Source organism: Argopecten irradians, chromosome 5 (assembly GCF_041381155.1).
Source record: "Argopecten irradians isolate NY chromosome 5, Ai_NY, whole genome shotgun sequence".
Taxonomy (NCBI): Eukaryota; Metazoa; Mollusca; class Bivalvia; order Pectinida; family Pectinidae; genus Argopecten; species Argopecten irradians.
In genome coordinates, this window is record NC_091138.1 from 22,893,747 (window position 1) to 22,913,338 (window position 19,592).

General features: G+C 37.7%; 2 protein-coding genes across 2 annotated transcripts; both read right to left on the bottom strand.

Moving 5' to 3' along the window:
* Positions 1-5,980: 5,980 nt before the first annotated feature.
* Positions 5,981-15,119, bottom strand: LOC138323254 (uncharacterized). The gene is made up of 5 exons (XM_069267691.1): positions 14,849-15,119; positions 13,019-13,313; positions 10,933-11,040; positions 8,224-10,522; positions 5,981-6,930 (listed from the first exon to the last, which is right to left on the bottom strand). The coding sequence occupies exons 2-4, from the start codon at positions 13,286-13,288 to the stop codon at positions 8,792-8,794; spliced, it is 2,109 nt and encodes a 702-aa protein (XP_069123792.1). The 5' UTR covers positions 13,289-13,313; positions 14,849-15,119; the 3' UTR covers positions 5,981-6,930; positions 8,224-8,791.
* Positions 15,120-15,887: 768 nt separating this feature from the next.
* On the bottom strand, positions 15,888-18,663 carry LOC138323255 (uncharacterized). Its single transcript, XM_069267693.1, has 4 exons — positions 18,409-18,663; positions 17,680-17,910; positions 17,372-17,479; positions 15,888-17,018 (listed from the first exon to the last, which is right to left on the bottom strand). Exons 2-4 carry the CDS (start codon positions 17,896-17,898, stop codon positions 16,239-16,241), a joined length of 1,107 nt encoding a protein of 368 aa, XP_069123794.1. The 5' UTR covers positions 17,899-17,910; positions 18,409-18,663; the 3' UTR covers positions 15,888-16,238.
* Positions 18,664-19,592: the final 929 nt, after the last annotated feature.

Consider the following 19,592-nt stretch of genomic DNA (forward strand, 5'->3'; position numbering starts at 1 on the left):
CATATCGTTTTTGCATTTTCTGCGATTCACGTGTTTAATATAAACAATATATACATGAAATATTAAATTATATTTAAGAACATTATCTCTAATTGCTAAAAGTGCTAAAATGCAAAGATACAATGTATGTATGTTTAGAGTATATGATGGAACCAGTGTCCATCTTTCTCAGCTGTTCAATAGTCATACTTTGAATCGTGTCATCATTTTCATCTACAGATCTATAGTCTTTTGGTATGTTGAAGAAATCATTTGAAAATGCATGGTTTGTCAGTCACAAATAGTCAACACAATCTAGACTGACTTACTGTTTAGTGTTGAATTCCGTGTTTTTCGCGTGTGATTGTGAATATAAATTACCACGAAAATGTTTGAAATAAATAAAAGTTTAATAGAACCACAAAGATGTCTCAATCACGAAAATAATCATTGTGGAAAAGTCTTCATGCTTGAAAGCATGTAATTAAGTTACCATGGAAACAATTAAGTTGGTTTAAAATGTTCTAGATCTGTGTAATTACATCATACCGGTAACCTGTTGGCCTTAAGTAGTGTTACAAATATTACTACTATTGGAAACAGGATTGTCTCCCGCTAATCAGGGGCGTAGGAAGCGGGGGGGCAGGGGGGGCAACTGCCCCCCCGTTCCCCAGGACGGGGGGGCAAACATGTCTTTTTGCCCCCCCATTTTCGCCGACTGAAATTTTCTAAAAATGCTTATTTGAAAGAAAAAAGGGTCCTCCTACACATTTTTCGTACTTCATTCTAGAAAATTTTCCGCTGCGCGGCGCATTTCCTAAAACGTTCAAGCACATAATGTCAAACCTTAAATAGTGAAAATTCAATACACACAAACTAGACTAAAAATGTCCATCAAGGGATTCTATGTGCTATTTAAAAAATGTCTCTTAAAAGATCAATTTGTTTATATGTCTTAGCGAGACAATTAATTCATTTTTTTATGTTACACAACAATGTGCCGATGGTGTGAAGCCGGTATATTCAGATCGAGTAGGGTTGCATAATGTTATGACGACACAATTATCATTTCTAAATGCAGATAGCTTTAAATCGAAAAATACCATGCTAAGAACGCTTTATACTCATTAAACTTTATCGTAAAACTCATCTTAGCCATTCTAAATCGTAATTTTTTTCCCGGGGGAGACCCCCGGACCCCCCTAACACCAAATTCTCACGCCTTTGGGCGCTCGCAAATTCATCAAAATGCATCGTAAAAATCATCTAAGCCATTCTAAATCGTAATTTTTTTTCCCTAACACCAAATTCTCACGCCTTTGGGCGCTCGCAAACTCATCAAAATGCATCGTAAAACTCATCTCAGCCATTCTAAATCGTATTTTGTTCCCCGGGGGAGACCCCCGGACCCCCTAACACCAAAATCTTGCGCTGTCGGGCTATCGCAAAATCATCAAAATACATAAAACTCATCCCGGGGGTCACCCTCAGATCCCTAATAAAACACCAAAATCTCGCGCCTTCGACGCTCACACGCTATTCATTCATTCGGCCAATTTGCGTATTCGTTATTTTCCTTTTAGCGACCCCACTGTCTATAAATAGTTAAATTTAGTGATATATGAAAAATGTACATAAAGCATATATTATATGGTTGGGAGTTGAATTAATCTCCTCCTGTAGGTGTGGCGTTTTTTTTTTGTTTTTTTTTTTTTTTTTTTTTTTACAAAATATTGAGGACCTTTGCCCCCCCCCATGACGTTTCATCTTCCTACGCCACTGCTAATGATATGTCAGTCTGTAAATGGTTTTAATCTAGAATCCCTCTGAAGACCTTTAAATTCTATCTTTTTGTAATGTCTCTGAGTTGTTTTTTTATATAAGATCAGGTCCTGTAAAATATAACAGAAGAAACGCATGTAATTATGGATGTAAATAATATTTTTATGTACATAGTGTATTTTGCTTTAAATGTTATTCCTAATATATTGGCCTTGTTGCCCAAGTCAACAATCTTTTATACATTTTATGTACATAATGATATAAATGATATTTATCAATGAGAGATAAAGTCAATGTACAAATGTATTGTAATATTGAATTTTATCAATATTCAGTCATTTGATGATTTTAAATTTGACTTCGCCTTTTGATGATTTTAAATTTGTCTTCGCCTGGAAAAAACCTGACGGACTATTGTTTAATTCAGCATTTGTTTTTGACACTTTTAAGTCACCCTAGAAGAGGTAACACTACTTAGAATTGTCTTTCATCATTCTTAAGTTCTATTTAACCACCAGGCCCCAGGATCATGAACAGTTGTTTGTCTAATAAAATAAGTTTTTATTTGGCCAATCACAGATGTTGTTATGAAAAGTTACATTATTTTTTATTGGCTAAGCAAAGACTTACCTTAAATTGTTTTAATATCCTGAAGCCAGAATACAACACAAGGCCACAGAGTTATAATCCCAGCAGCAGCATATCAGAATGACGTGTTATCCTCTGTTTGTAGACTCCATAGGCAGTCCACTAGGAGGCTAGCTGTTGTAAACTTGGATTGTTTTGCTTCCTATAAAAAGGTGATGAACATGTAGATTTTATTTTTCATTTTGAATATCTTTAAAAGATAATGTGATAGCCGTTTCTTTACCTTTTCTCATTTGGATATATTTATATCTGATAGTTTTTATGTATATTGTTTATGAATCTCATTGTGAAGATACATGTATTTCTCAAAGAAATGAAAGACAATAAGGTAATCTATTGAACATCTTCCTGAGGATTTCGTGTTTGATAAATTTTACTGAATCACAATATTAAGTTACGATTGTATCTCTGATGTGATGATGTTGTTTGTTTACTAAAACAAAACTTGTTAATCATTAAACCAACTTACGTAAAAACACATGACATTGTGTTCAGTGTTTTATATACCTCGATATATCGTGGAGCGGCTAAGGTCAATTTTCGTTCATATTTTGAAGAAAGCATGAAACTTTGCATATGACCTCTTACGGACATAAGGTTTCAGGAAAAAAATGGACACCAAAAAATCACGGCCCCTGGCGGCCGCCATATTGGTTTTCAAAATGGCCGCCAAAAACACCTTCTGCAACCCATATCTTAGTTCTATACCAGCTAGACCCAAACTTTAAACGTGTACACCCATATTATTGATGCTTAGGAACATTCTGGTAGCGTTTAACTTCATGGAGAAGGACCGCCATTTCCAATTTGAAGATGGCCGCCAACTTTGCGAGCTATATCTGTATAAAATACATCTAAATGGCTAAGCTTACTTTAAGCAAATAAACACTTGCAAAGAAAGTGAGAGTATCCATACTTTTGTAGTGTTTAATACATAAATAATTTGATTATCATTTTAATGTATACGGCAATGTTGGATTTCAAAATGACCGCCATTTTGAAATCCAACTTTGCCGTATAAATTCAAGTTGTTTCCCTATTTATCTGTAAAAATCAAGTTAACACTTTTAAACGTCTACACCCGTATTATTAATAATTATTATTATTATAACGTAGGATCATTCTGGTAGTGTTAAACTTCATGAAAAAAGAGGCCATTTTGTATTCTAAAATGGCCTCCAATCTGAAACTTCAAGATTTACGGCAGTATTGAATTAAAAGTATATAAATTAACCAAATTGGCTGATAATTTCGGACACATTTCGTAAAAACTTGATATTAACTTCTTCTACAAATATTAGACATACCATTATTCTCTGAACCAATCTGAATAGATAAATTAAATACAAACGTTAATTTCCATAAAGCGGGTCGCTTATGATCCCCGACGTCGTCCTTATAAACACACTGTGATTAACTTTCACAACGGTCATTAGATTTCCATAAACCATTTCATCATTTCGGACAGGTAGCGGACATTTAACTCTTTCAGGGTACAGCAGCTTGAAAAACATGCTATACACCCATTTTCATGCCAAAAAGATAATCATAGTTCTAAAATCAAATTTTACACAATAGCAATATTTGTCATTCTGGAAAGAACACTCGTACAAGAGCTATATAAAGTAAGTGGAAATAGCCTATCCTCATGGAGATCTTCACTACATCAGCACAATGTCCTATTGGTATACCTTACACTGTCTACAAATGGTTGATGTACCCAAACATTATAAAAGTAACTGTGAAAACTCATTAATTTCATTTGGAAGAGGAGATATGATATCGGATAAACTGAAGAGAGCAGAGGAGGTGTTTCCGAAAGATACAAATTGCAAACAAAGCAATTACAATTTGAGGATCATATCCTTTTTGTATGTGGAATGGAGGATCGGATAAAGCAAGAAGTCAGTCAAGGCTTCAAATGGTGTTATTATGACTGCATCTATTTAATGCATATGGATGATATCTCATCACTATCTCTCACCACAGCAAGGGAGTATAAAAAAATATCTAAACGAAATCACTTTGGCAGGCATCCGAAATACTTTGAGTGATGGAGATTTACCTTAATATCAGACATGCAAAAAGAAGTGCTAAATGCAAGGATATCATTTGGGTTTCGTCTTCCGAAGGAGGCGTCATGGACGAGATGGCCGCTATTATATTGCATAACCATGTTCATGCCCGGCCGTCAACCGCGTCCCTGGAAAGTGTGGATTCAGTGAAAGACATTCCCTCTATTGTTAATATCAGATAACCTGTCAGAGAAATTGTTTCGATGCAATTCTGAACGACCCCAACAACACCAGGAGACTCCACTTAAGGAAGGACTTCATAGCAAGGTTTTGCCGCCAAAGCATGGATATTTACCTCGTCTGATATGACCCCTGTGGTCCGTCTATCAAAAAGCCAGTAGTGGCACTAGAACAAACCACAAGCAAGTCCCGAAGATAGTCATGATGACCGCTATGACAAAGCTTTACAAATATAAGCTGAGCCTCCGAAGTATAACTCCCAATCTCATTACTGACTTAGAAGATAAGCTGGTATAGAGATCAATTAGCCTTCAAAGAGAAAGTATACATGGTCATTAAAACTAAGTGCAAATTCTGTAGATGATTGACAAGACTGGAAACCACATTGGCAGAAAACCAACTAAATCAGATATTGGTCATCTAGAACCTTGTTTTTTTAGTTCTGGTTGACGTCGATATATGACAAAAGGTAGGAGCGATACCTGCAGGCTAATGATTGTGCCACCAGGAACTCTTGTGCGTTCTACAACCCCAGCTCCTTAAAGAAAGTAAATTGGCAGACATCTTGAAAAAAGTAAACAACAAAGAAGTCGTGGCCACTAAAAGAAAGTACAGTGTACTTTAATCACATGTGCTAAAGGTAAAGAGCGATGACAGATGTCTGTATGATCTGAAGAAGGAGTTCATACATACACATGCGAAGAAATAAGGTGGATTGTGTTTGTCTAGAAGTGGTTATGGATGACTTGATAGTTCCAGAGGAGTTACACTGTGAGGAAGGATTTGAAAGGAGGGAGACGAAGGGTTGGTAGAAGATATCAATATCCTAGAATGTAGGAATGGGTGTTCCTGTTTCCTGCATGTTCAACGTAAAAGCTATATCCAACATTGGAAGTAATGAATGATGAAGAAATCAGCTGTGGATCTACTGTCAAAAACAGGAGAGAAGGAGCCCGATTAAACACAGTAGAAGTGACAAGGTTTGAGCTTGGTGTTATCTGCAGATGGGCAGTGATTTGAACAATCGCTGTTGACTTGCGACTTTGAAGATGTTCCAGTTGAAGAGTCGATAAAGCCCATGAAAGATGATCCTCTGATGACGCCTGTAGAGTTGCAATTCAGTGGTTTATTTCAATATCATTCAAGGCATATCATATGTATCAACACGTGAAGAGTGGTTACTTGATTTTTGCTCGATCACTTACAGAGTGAAATACGGAAAAATAATTTAAACGGCCATCTTGGAATTCAAAACGGCAGTCATTTTGAAATTGAAATAAGAATCAAATCATTTATGTATCAAACAATACAATACTCTCATGATCACTATATTCGCAGGTGTTTATTTTCAGCTTATTCAATTATATGTATTTTGTTCAGATATAGCTTGCAAAATTGGCGACCATCTTGAAATACAAAACGGCGGTCCTTCTATATAAAGTTTAACAATGACAGAATGTTTCTAAGTATCAATAATATGGGTTTAGACGTTTATAGTGTGGGTCTAGGTGGTTTAGAACATGAGATATGGGTCGCAGAAGGTGTTTTTTGGCGGCCATTTTGAAAACTAATATGGCGGCCGGTAGGGACCGTGAATTTTTGGGGTCCATTTTTTTCCTGAAACCTAATGTCCTAAAGAAGCCATATGCAAAGTTTCATGCTTTCTTCAAAATTTGAACGATTTTGCCGAAAAAACGACCTTAGCCGCTCCACTAATATTTGCTTTAGGAAAAAAACACAAATGCGACGTAGTGTCAAGCAAATTAAATTCGCAAAAGTATATATTTACAAATACACCATTCACATCGATAGAAATTTTATTTTTAGGTCACCTGACCATAGGTCATGATGACCTATTGCGATAGTCTTTTGTCCGTCGTCCGTCGTGCAACGTCCGTTAACATTTCCTTGTGAACACGATAACTTGAGTAAATCTGCAACGAGCTTAATGGAACCTTTTGTGTAGATTAACATTGGATAGATCTTGGACAATTTCCTTGTGAACACGGTAATGAGAGTAATTATGCACAAAGCTAATGAAACTTTGTATGTTGACCTGTTAGATGTATGTTCCTATTTCGTGAACAAAAGACATCATGTGACCGTTAAGGCCAATGGGGCTCTTTAATTCAGAATGTTATATTAATCTTGTTAATGTGAACCTGTTTTGAAATGGAAATCGCAAAAGGAAATCAGTTTACAGTATAATCGCCACATACATGTAGGTGAGACCTTTCATCCCTTTTACATTTTATTTTGTGTTAACCTGGCCCGAAGGGCCGGTGAGCTTATGTCATGGCGCGGCGTCCGTCGTCCGTCCGTCCGTCCGTCCGTCCGTCAACATTTCCTTTAAATCGCTACTAGTCATAGAGTTCTGCATGGATTGTAACCAAATTTGGCCACAAACATCCTTGGGGGAAGGGGAACAGAACTTGTATAAATTTTGGCTCTGACCCCCCCGGGGGCAGGAGGGGCGGGGCCCAATAGGGGAAATAGGAAATAGAGGTAAATCCTATAAATCGCTACTAGTCATAGAGTTCTGCATGGATTGTAACCAAATTTGGCCAGAAACATCCTTGGGGGAAGGGGAACAGAACTTGTATAAATTTTGGCTCTGACCCCCCGGGGGCAGGAGGGGCGGGGCCCAATAGGGGAAATAGAGGTAAATCCTATAAATCGCTACTTGTCCTAGAGTTCTGCATGGATTGTAACCAAATTTGGCCAGACACATCCTTGGGGGAAGGGGAACAGAACTTGTATAAATTTTGGCTCTGACCCCCCGGGGGCAGGAGGGGCGGGGCCCAATAGGGGAAATAGAGGTAAATCCTATAAATAGCTACTTGTCCTAGAGTTCTGCATGGATTGTAACCAAATTTGGCCAGAAACATCCTTGGGGGAAGGGGAACAGAACTTGTATAAATTTTGGCTCTGACCCCCGGGGGGCAGGAGGGGCGGGGCCCGATAAGGGAAATAGAGGTAAATGGAAATCGCAAAAGGAAATCAGTTTACAGTATAATCGCCACCTACATGTAGGTGAGACCTTTCATCCCTTTTACATTTTATTAGCTCACCTGGCCCGAAGGGCCGGTGAGCTTATGTCATGGCGCGGCGTCCGTCGTCCGTCCGTCCGTCAACATTTCCTTTAAATCGCTACTTGTCCTAGAGTTCTGCATGGATTGTAACCAAATTTGGCCAGAAACATCCTTGGGGGAAGGGGAACAGAACTTGTATAAATTTTGGCTCTGTCCCCAAGGGGGCAGGAGGGGCGGGGCCCAATAGGGAAAATAGATGTAAATCCTATAAATCGCTACTTGTCCTAGAGTTCTGCATGGATTGTACCACCCAAATTTGGCCAGAAACATCCTTGGGGTTAACAGAATTCGTATAAATTTTGGCTTTGACCCCCTGGAGCAGAAAAAGTGGGGCCCAATAGGGGAATTAGAGGTTAATATTCAAATTCCTTCAGAAAATAAACAATGAACTTGTATTCAGAACATTACTTGGCATTACAAACCAGGTGAGCGATACAGGCCCTCTGGGCCTCTTGTTTTGTGTTAACGTCGGATTATAAAAGAAGACCAAAGAAACCAGGTTGATAAAATAAATGGACATTCACAACACTAAATAGTTTGATCTTGTGCCTATTGGAGTGTTTCCCAATCCTTCCCACTTTGTGGGTGTTCAGAGGTTTATTAATGAGGATCAATTTGACAAATTATATATGGGCAACGCAACAGATGAAACAGTTGCACATGATTGTGTGCGCGGGTTATCATGAACCAATAGTAAAATATAGGGTGAAGGAGACACTTGTTCAACCCTTTCATTTTTAATCTTTTGGGACAGTTTACCAAAATCCTGGTACATGTCCTCTCATGAACTGAATTATTTTAACGAGACGTGACTGGACCACTGCTTTGCGAAATAAGTTGTCCTCTTTTTCATGTTTGTAGACTCTTTAAAGTTAGAATAAACCGTTGTTTGGACTTTATGTTGTGTCAATCTTTCGGACAAGAAGATTTAGTAGTATTTCCTGGCTTGGGAGACGACTATATCTGATGATACAATATTTCGTGGTAGAGGTGGTGGTGCTACAAGCCGAGTTGGTCATTATACTGATAGCGAAATCACGGTGGTGAAAGCAAACACGAAGTCGGCATTTCTGCTGATAACGAGATGTGCTTTTCTGGATTTTGGGGCAATACTATACGCCGAGCTTGTGATGGTAACAAAATCAAATTTCCAGATTTGGATGGTGTAACCATACGCCGAGATGGTCTCTCAGCTGCTAAGAATGACATCAAATTATCTGCGTTTGGTGGTGTAACATTACGGCGAGATGGACTATTTGCCAATAGTGAAATCATATTCATTGGTTTTGGTGGTGAAATCATCCGCTGATGTTGACTTTGTGTCGATATCGAAATCATATTCTCTGGTTTTTGTGGTGAAATAATATCCCAATTTTGACTTTCTGTCGAAATTAAAATTATAGTCTCTGGTTTCGGTGGTGAAGTCATACACCGGTTTTGACCTCCTCTCGATATCGAAATTTTATTAACTGGTTTTGGTGATGAAGTCATACCCCGATTTTGACTTTCTGTCGATATTTTTGATATTGATGGTAAAACCACGCCCTGAGTTGGACTTTCTGCTGATAATACAATCATTTTTTCTGGTTTTGGTGGCGAAGCCATACGCCGATTAGAACTGTCTGCTGATTTCAAATTCATCCTTTTGGGGTTTTCACGCGATATGAAACGCTGACTTGGATTTTCTGTTGATAGGGAAATTAAATTTTCTGATTTCGATGTTGAAATCATACAGGTTTTCTTTGGAGGCGATGACCCCGGCGATGTTAAGCTAGATGAAACCATACCCCGGTTCATACTTTCTGCTGATAGCGATATAACGTTTGGGTGTTTTGGTAAAAGCGATACCATATGTTTCGTTTTGGAATTCAGTGCCATCATCTCACAGTTACTCTCGGGTGAAATGGCTAGACTCTCTATGTTTTGATTCCTATTTTTGGAGGGCGATGTCACTACCAATGTTGTTTTACTCGTTGCTGATAGAGGGGCCATAGTAACAGATTTAGCTGGTGAGGTCATACGGCGACTTATGGTTTTCATTGATACTGGCGATACCTTAGTCGCTGGTACCGACTGACCTTTATGTTCTGAAGGTAACATTACTAAACCAAGTGTATTGGGGGGCGATTCCATTAGTTCAAAAGGACTCTCCTCTCCTGATTTCCTGAGACTTTTTGGGGACGGTAGCTTTCGTGCCGTTGAACATGATATGTGTTGATTTAAATTTTCCTCTGGTAGTGCAGTAATACACCCTGTTTCGATAAGGGATATCGCATCTCTTCTTTCTGACGGTAATATTATATTTCCTACTTCAATGCTTTCTATCATGTCTCCTGAGGGCAATGTAGTTTTTTCTGCTTCATTGGGCAATATGTTGTCGTCCGTTTCTGTAGACAATATCGTATTTTCTGTTTCATTGGGCGAGTTTGTTTCTGTTGGCAATATTATGTTTGCTATATCAATAGGAGATATTTCATTTCTTGACTCTGAGGGAGATATAACATTTCTTGGTTTGGAAGATGATATGATGTCTTCTTCTTCTTCCGAACTTTCTTCGGATACTAATGACAGATTCCCTGTTTGTGAAGGCGATGCCTTAGTATTTAGTTTAGGAGGTGATGCATAACTAGTATTTGAACTGTCAGATTCCATGAGTGCCCTGTTACTGAAGTCATTCAATTGTGTCAGGAGACACCGCTTTTCGTCCAATAATGAATTCCGCACCCTCCTTAGTTTGTTGTAGTCTGCTGTCAGTGTATTAACTCTCTGGAAATAAAGGCAATACTATACATTACTAATACAGTATAACAGAAACCTAAATCTACTGGACATGAAGTCTACTTGAATGCTTTCATAGTACAGAATCTAAATTCTGTTAGCTAATTTTGAGTTAAATTTTGCATAATAAGTGATCGATCAGAAGTATTCAAAATTAGTTTCAATGCAGAGAACAATTTTTGACTATAAATCGCAAAATTAAACCGCCGTGAAAAGGACATAAGGCATAAAAACGTGAAATGGAGTCGTCGCAAAAATTATGTGGTTTCCAATAATACAACATTAGTTTAAATACTGCATTGATGTTGACGACGTAGTATTTATTACACTAACTTCGAATCTTGAATCACATACTAGTAATATAACAACATTGGTAAAGATACTTGTACAGTGTATACCTTCAGCATGGCGTCCTCTATCGACATTTTCCTTTGTCTCAATCGTCTGCTACTTTCCTGGTTTTGTTTTCGCCTTCTCATTCTCCTCCTGACCTCCTCCTCCGTCAACTGTATGGAATATTTAGATCGAGAGGTAGTTACAACAGGCAGTTATCATTTCTGAAGGGGGCTTCTTACTATGATATCTTTTTGTTAATGACCTTTATTGGTCAAAATCTTGAAAGAAGACCCACGCATTTTCAGCTAAAATGATTCCCACAACCAAACTATTTTTTTTCATGCAATGACAACATTTTATAAGTACAGTTCATGGGAAGTAATTCCAATCATAAATCCCAAGAAATCTGACTTTATATAATACTGTACTTTTCCCAGTAAAATTGAATTCATCAAGCTCTATAGTGACGTTTATTTCATGCTGAACTAATCTTATAAAACGTCTTATCATAAATACTAGTGTAAGATCTTCTGTATATGACATCACCACCAGTGTAAGATCTCCATATATGACATCACCACTAGTGTAAGATCACATGTATATGACATCACCACCAGTGTAAGATCTGTATATGACATCATCACCAATGTAAGATCTCCTGTATATGACATTACCACCAGTGTAAGATCAGATGTATATGACATCACCACCAGTGTAAGATCTCCTGTATATGACATTACCACTAGTGTAAAATCACATGTATATGACATTACCACTAGTGTAAAATCACATGTATATGACATCACCACCAGTGTAAGATCTCGTATATGACATCACCACTAGTGTAAGATCTCAATATGACATCACCAACAGTGTAAGATCCATATATGACATCACCACCAGTGTGAGATCTCGTATATGACATCACCACCAGTGTAAGATCTCCTGTATATGACATCACCACCAGTGTAAGATATCATGTATATGACATTACCACTAGTGTAAAATTACATGTATATGACATCACCACCAGTGTAAGATTTGTGTATGACATCACCACCAGTGTAAGATCTGTATATGACATCACCACCAGTGTAAGATCTCCTGTATATGACATCACCACTAGTGTAAGATCTCCTGTATATGACATTACCACTAGTGTAAGATCTCCTGTATATGACATTACCACTAGTGTAAGATCTGTATATGACATCATCACCAGTGTAAGATTTGTATATGACATCACCACCAGTGTAAGATCTCCTGTATATGACATCACCACTAGTGTAAGATCTCCTGTATATGACATCACCACTAGTGTAAGATCTGTATATGACATCACCACCAGTGTAAGATCTCCTATATATGACATCACCACCAGTGTAAGATCTCCTGTATATGACATCACCACCAGTGTAAGATCTCCTGTATATGACATTACCACTAGTGTAAGATCTGTATATGACATCATCACCAGTGTAAGATCTCCTTATGTGACATTACCACCAGTGTAAGATCTCCTTTTGTGACATTACCACCAGTGTAAGATCTGTATATGACATCATCACAAGTGTAAGATCTCCTATATATGACATCACCACCAGTGTAAGATCTGTATATGACATCACCACCAGTGTAAGATCTGTATATGACATCATCACCAGTGTAAGATCTGTATAAGACATCACCACCAGTGTAAGATCTCGTATATGACATCCCCACCTGTGTAAGATCTCCTTATATGACATCATCACCAGTGTAAGATCTGTATATGACATCACCACCAGTGTAAGATCTCCTGTATATGACATCACCACCAGTGTAAGATCTGTATAAGACATCACCACCAGTGTAAGATCTCGTATATGACATCACCACCAGTGTAAGATCTTCTGTATATGACATCACCACCAGTGTAAGATCTTCTGTATATGACATCACCACCAGTGTAAGATCTGTATATGACATCATCAACAATGTAAGATCTCCTGTATATGACATTACCACCAGTGTAAGATCTGTATATGACGTCACCACCAGTGTAAGATATCCTTATATGACATCACCACCAGTGTAAGATCTGTATATGACATCATCACCAGTTTAAGATATATCGTATATATATGATAGGATATCCAATAGACCCACCTTGTTATCAACTGATTTCTTTTCTGTCTCTGGAACTGGAATTTCGGTCATTCCTTCTGATAAACGTCGTGCCCGTATCTTGTATTGTAATTCCTGTTTAAGGAGTGGAGTGATTGCTCCCATTTTGGCGCTTTGTATGTAAGCTCGAGTGAGGTCGAAATCTGCAGTTATGCCTTCATCAAGTGCATGCGAGTAAGGTGAGGCGGTGGTGCTCGGGAGGCTGGGTGAAGGGATGATGACTGGACATGTCTCGGCAGCACTAGGTGGCATCTCCAGTAGGCTCCTGGTCCATTATCTGTACACACAACACATTGAACACTAAAAAAGAAACTCATATCCTGGTATTGAAAGCAGTCAGTTGTTTGTGTCATATTTTTGTATGGCTAGTTATTTGTTCATTTATTTAATTTATTTATTTATTTATTTTTGTATAATTGTTATTATTCCCATATGATATTCTTTCTACTGTTTTATTCTTTCTGCTTAACGCATTCCTTTCCCAACCCCATATTGCATTGCGACATGGTCACATTTTAAGACACGGTAATGTTTCGGTGAGGGATGGTCGTTTTTGATGGCGATGTTGGGCCAATGCAAATGGCGGAAAAAGAAATTTTCATTTAGAAAACTATATTTTCCCTAACAGATTCAACAGTTTTCCAGAGTTTGTAAGGATGCAAAATTGCCTATATTATAATACAAAACATTCCATACAGTGTACCGGAGATTTGGGGTTTCATTGAAAGCAATCCAACAGGTTTGAGGATGGGATTTTTCCACGGATAGACACAAAGACAGCTGGCGGACAGACGATTTTGATAAAGAGAATTATTCATGTGCTATTTTGACTTTTATCAAGTTAATTATTTAAGGACAATAGGGTTTCGTGGGTCGAGTACCCGGATATAGATATAGTCAAAACAGTGTCAATATTATGATTTTCTCATGCAACTTGTAGTGGAGGGCTAGTATATATATTAAATGACCATGATCCTTGTTACACGAAATTATGTACTCTTGGAATTTGCACACGTGTACAAATAAATAAATAAACAGTATTAATTTGACACGTGTTATATGCGCCATAATTTCCATACTGGCGAATCAAGAATTTTTTTCAAGTAAATTTTGTAATATGTAATTTAACACCTAACGTTGTGTTAGTGTTATTTTGGACTGAAGAAGCCCCTATAGTGGCTGAAAATATATTCCAAAGAAATGATTTTTTAATTTACTTTGAATTTAATTTGGACTTTTATTTCGGAATAGCTTTATACCGTGTTCTATCAAAATAACACCTAAATTCATCAACATTTTGATAATTACCAGACATAAAAATGATCGGTTTTTAAATGAACTTTGGCAACTGAAACCACGATATTTACATCACAAGCAGTAATCACAATAATTTCCTACATATTTACAGTATTATAAGTACATGTACTTTAGTGACTTCCTCTTAGATGTTTTCTTCTAAACATAACACCCAGACCAACTTAGATATTTTTTCAATGTTTTAAATTATGTCTGATTTGTTACCAATGTTTACAAAACATCATGTATGTCCGTGCCTTTTTTAATATTTTTAAAGATTAATTAATTTACCAAAAGCTTTGAGTCAATTGACTACGGAGAAGAAAAAAAAACATGTCAAACTTTCCGCCCAGTTCTAGATAAGTGTAACTTAAACGTTCATGTACATACATATCTATACCTGCTGTCATATGCAACGTGCTTGTGTTATTATAGATATTGATGTGTCAAATGTAATGCAACATCAATTGAATTAAAAGTTTTAGGAAAATGTTGGAAATTCCAAGTAAATCTTACCTGAAATACTGAACCTTCTTGGATGTTGCAGAGCTCTAAATATAAGTCTTTGTAATACGGAAAACACCTATTTCTAATTATAGCTCCTTCGTTTTAAGTGCCACGTATTCAATGTGATATGTCAATTTAGTTTTTTCCATGCATCGATATCCATGTCAATTATAATATTTTGTACACATTATGCACGCGTACAGACATTTTACAAAGATAAATATATCTATTTTAAGTAAAAGGTTATTTCCGTGTGAATTGCATTCTTCTAAAAATAGACAGGTTTCCCCTTTTCTAAACATAGCAACGTCACCGCCTGTAATGTATTTATAAATCCGTGTCAGACATATACATACACGTGGATTGTACTCGGTTGATTTATTCTGACGCGTCAGCTAATGTTATTGTTGTAGTAGAATTTCCAGCCTATACAACTCTACCTATTGCTTATCTGTAGGGGAGCGTGTACTTTATAATTATGCTGCTGAAGTACGATTTTTTCTTTATACTTAATAATAAACAAACTGTTTAAGCATCACTCGTACTATGTACACTTGTATGACCACATATTAGTGGGTCTGGATTTTAAGTGCTATACTATAAATCTATCGTTTTATTAAAGCCATGTAAATATAGGCTTACCTCCTTAAAAATATGAAACAGATTTTGGGTTAGTGTACGTGTCTAGCAGGATAAACGGGGAAATATGAAGTTTATTGAATTGTTCTATGATGAAAGACCATTTTTGACAAAAATTTTCCTTAGGAATACAATCTAAAGTTTTTATTGTTTTAACTTCAACTCAAAACTACATGCAGTTCTGAAGATTCCCTAAATTACCGTGTGAATTCTAACGTCGGTTCAATAACAAAGAACCGATTCCGTAATCAATTCTCACTCACATTAGGTTAGTCTAAACTACATGTGTGCATCTACTGAAATGTCTATAAATGATGTCGTGGTTGAGTTTCATCACGTGCATGTACCGGAACACAAATATCAGTGCCAAGGGAAATAAAACTCATAAGAATAATAACCAAAAGAGACAGTAGATTTGTTTTCCTTTAATCAAGTAATAAATATAACAAAAAAAATAATAATGGATTTACAACTGGTTACATAAAGGAAAATGTGTCAATGCCACAGGTGACGTTTTTCATCCTGAATTCATATTTATGTCTTTGCCATCAGAATTTCGTTTTTGATTGTCAAATCATAGTACATTGTGTCCAACATAACAATCGGTCATTACTAATATAATGATACGTCTATCGCGTAACACATCCTTCAACTGAACTCAGAATATATCTACTTGCAAAATTGAAAAACAAAATGATGAAACAGATGAAAAAATGAACAAAAATTCATTACTGTAACTAGTATCTACAACCAACAAAAACTACGTGGTGTCACTCAATAAAAAGTCCAGTCCTTGAAGAACAGCGTTCGTTTTTTGGTATTCGAATACTGAATCGTTGTTTTGTATTTCTACTTCATACTCTACAAATTTATGTGGTAATTCTTCTCCCGCTACTAGTAAGTCATTGTTTTCCACGCTAATATCTTGTAGTCCAGCTCTTTGTGTAACTTGACCATGCTGTTCCGGAAAGTATACCACGTCCTGGGAATTCTGGGATACCTGCTGCAAAGTCTGGAACTGGGCGATTTGCTCTAGGGCAAAATTTTGCCGCATTTCTACATTTTTCTGCGGGTGTGATAAAATGTCTGATTCTGACCGAGATTCCACTAAAATATCACAATGTTGATCTGTCTGTAACCCTACTTCCAGTTGTAACTCTATTTGTGGCTGTAATGTGACTTCCTGTTGTATTTCCGTTTCCGGTCCGTGGACTTCCTCGCATTGCCGTAACCAATCTAGAATGTGGTTATGCTGTAACATCACGTTGTTTGAATTCAATGATTTCCCCGCGGATTCCTCGGAGTACCGTTCCAAGAAGCTAGTTTTTTGTAACTCCGGTTGTACCACATTATTAACCACAAACAATGCTTGTTCCTTCTCTTTTATTTCAATCAAATTTGGCAAAAGAGACACGAGCTCAGCTTCGCTCAAGGTGGATCCACGCGTCAAAAGTTTCTTGATGATGATTTCTTTCAGCTGTGTATACTTGTGAAACTTACTCCAAAGTTGTTTGTTTTTCATCCTGAGACTATCAAGTTCCTGAAACGTATAATGACAAAAATTACTACAATGTAGTGACTTTTTGTATCTGATATACTAGTATTCGACTCAATATGCGCTCAGAGCACATTAATAATTGAAAACGCGGTCAAAACGGAGGGGTGCTTAATTGAACCCTTTCACGATTTGTGAAAGAAATCAAATAAGGGAGTCCGATTCGTTTTGATATTTTAGTCTGTATTCGAATTAAGGTAAGTGAAATTGAGGCTTGAAAAAAGAGTGGAGGGGCACTTATTGGGTCGAATACGGTATCCAAAAATAGAGTCGATGGTTAATACAATTAGTTCCAGTCAATTCTACACGATACAAAATCAAGTGTACATTAGACCTACTTTTACGCTTTCTCTCTCTTTGCATTTCTTGTTCTCTCTACATTTCTTGGCCGAGATGCGATTGTGTTGCTTCCTAGATTCCAGTCTTTTTAACTCCCCTGGTGTCAACTGAAACAGGAAATATCATTTCAAAACCAAGCTATGTAACACAAATAAAAATAAAATCATATATGGTTGAGTCTCAACCACAGAGAACGTCTTAATTGCGAGAACCTACGGATTTTATTTATTTATTGTATATGTATTGCATTTTAGTAAGACATGAAATGAACTCTACTAATTCTATACATTTAACTGCAAAGACTTACTGGGTGTTTCTCCTTGTCCTCAAAAGTTACGTGGAGTTCCGGTTGTCCAGCAGCCATCCTCTTGCTCTGAATTTTGAGGCGCAGCTCCTGTTTCAGAAGAGGAAGGCATGATCCTGTTTCGAAGGACTCGGAATATGCCCTAGTAAACATGGGAGTTTCCTCGCCAAGTTTTCCCACGTCGGAGGGTATACGGACAGGATGCTCAGTAACAGCGGCCATGTTGGACGAATTCTGAAACACAAGTAGCGCCAAACATTTTAATGCATCTAACGTCACGTGGTTTGCCATAGCGTACATAGGTCTCTAGTGAATTTTATTCTAAGATTGAGAATTACGTTTTATATTCATTTATGTCTTTTTGATAAAAAAATAATTAACTAGCCATAAAATTTGTGCACATATACAGATTGACAGAAATATAGATTTGACTTAATAACGCTTTTTGTTTCTCCATTGTAATGAACGCCATACAATGACATACAGTCATATTACAGTGTAAGATATTTTCATGATTGTAAAACTGGTAAACACTTGCTTCATTAATAAAGACGGAGCATAAATTGAGAATTTACGGTCATTTTATACGTATACACACCGTATCCACAAATCAGCTGGTGTATGTGAAATGAAACATGTCGTTGAATGCATATCAGGTCTTAACACAAACACCTATAAAATAAATCTGAGACATACAAACTATCATATGAATAGTGTTCGGTAAGAGCTTACCTTGTCGAAACGCCGACTTCAGTCCGACTGATGTCAAGAACTGTACAGACCACGTCAACTAGGCTTGTCCTACTGTCTCAACACAGTCCTCGTGGTAAATAGGCAACGATCCAACATCTAGAAAGATTAGCTGGGTCGGATTTTTTAGGTTATTCCCGTAGTAATGATTGAACTCTATTTATAAATCACAAGATGTAAATTTCCACGACTACTTTTCACCGATTGTAGAAGTCGACACATCATATATTTTGACAACGGGAAGTCCGTAAGTCTATTTATAGAAGGTGTTTCCCTGTTTCTACTTTCGGACACCACCACTACTATTTATACATCTGTCGTATGTACAGTCGACATGACGGTAGCTTCACCAAGGTTATGACACGGACTGTGGAGGTCGGATGATGTACTATAACTCCTGTCAGGGGTAAAGCTATAGGTGGGGTTCCAATCTTTAATTGATTTCATACAACTACAGTGAAGCTAATAGGGTATAGCGGATGGGTGCATTTCTTGTTTATAACCCCTGGAATTAGATAGTGGGTCTACGTATCGATCTATAATTATATCACTATACCCTTGGGGTGAGGCTGTGGAAGCGGGATGCTCTGTAATAAGGGGGTTGTGTGCCTTTTTCGTTTATAATCCCCGGGGTGTGTGTTTGAACAAACTGGGTGCCGAACGTCGTTTGTTACTCTTCGGATGGGGTGTCGGATAAAGTGTCTGTTTCGTGCTCTATAGCAACCCTGAATGGGAATGTGGAGAGAGGGGTGCCGATATCCAGGTATATCCCTTGGGAGAGGATGTGGTGGTAGGGGCACCAATATCCGGATATATCCCGTGGGTGAAAATGTGGTAACTGCACCAATATCCGGGTACATCCCGTGGGTGAGGATGTGGTTTAGGGCGACCAATTTTCGGGTACATCCCCTGGGTGAGGATGTGGTGGTAGTGCCACCAATTTTCGGGCACATCCCCTGGGTGAGGATGTGGTGGTAGGAGTACCAATATCCGGGTACATCCCGTGGGTGAGAATGTGGTGGTAGGGCAACAAACAAATTTTCGGGTACATCCCGTGGATGAGGATATGATGGTAGGGGTACCAATATCCGGGAACATCCCGTGGGTGAGGATGTGATGGTAGGGGTACCAATATCCGGGAACATCCCGTGGGTGAGGATGTGATG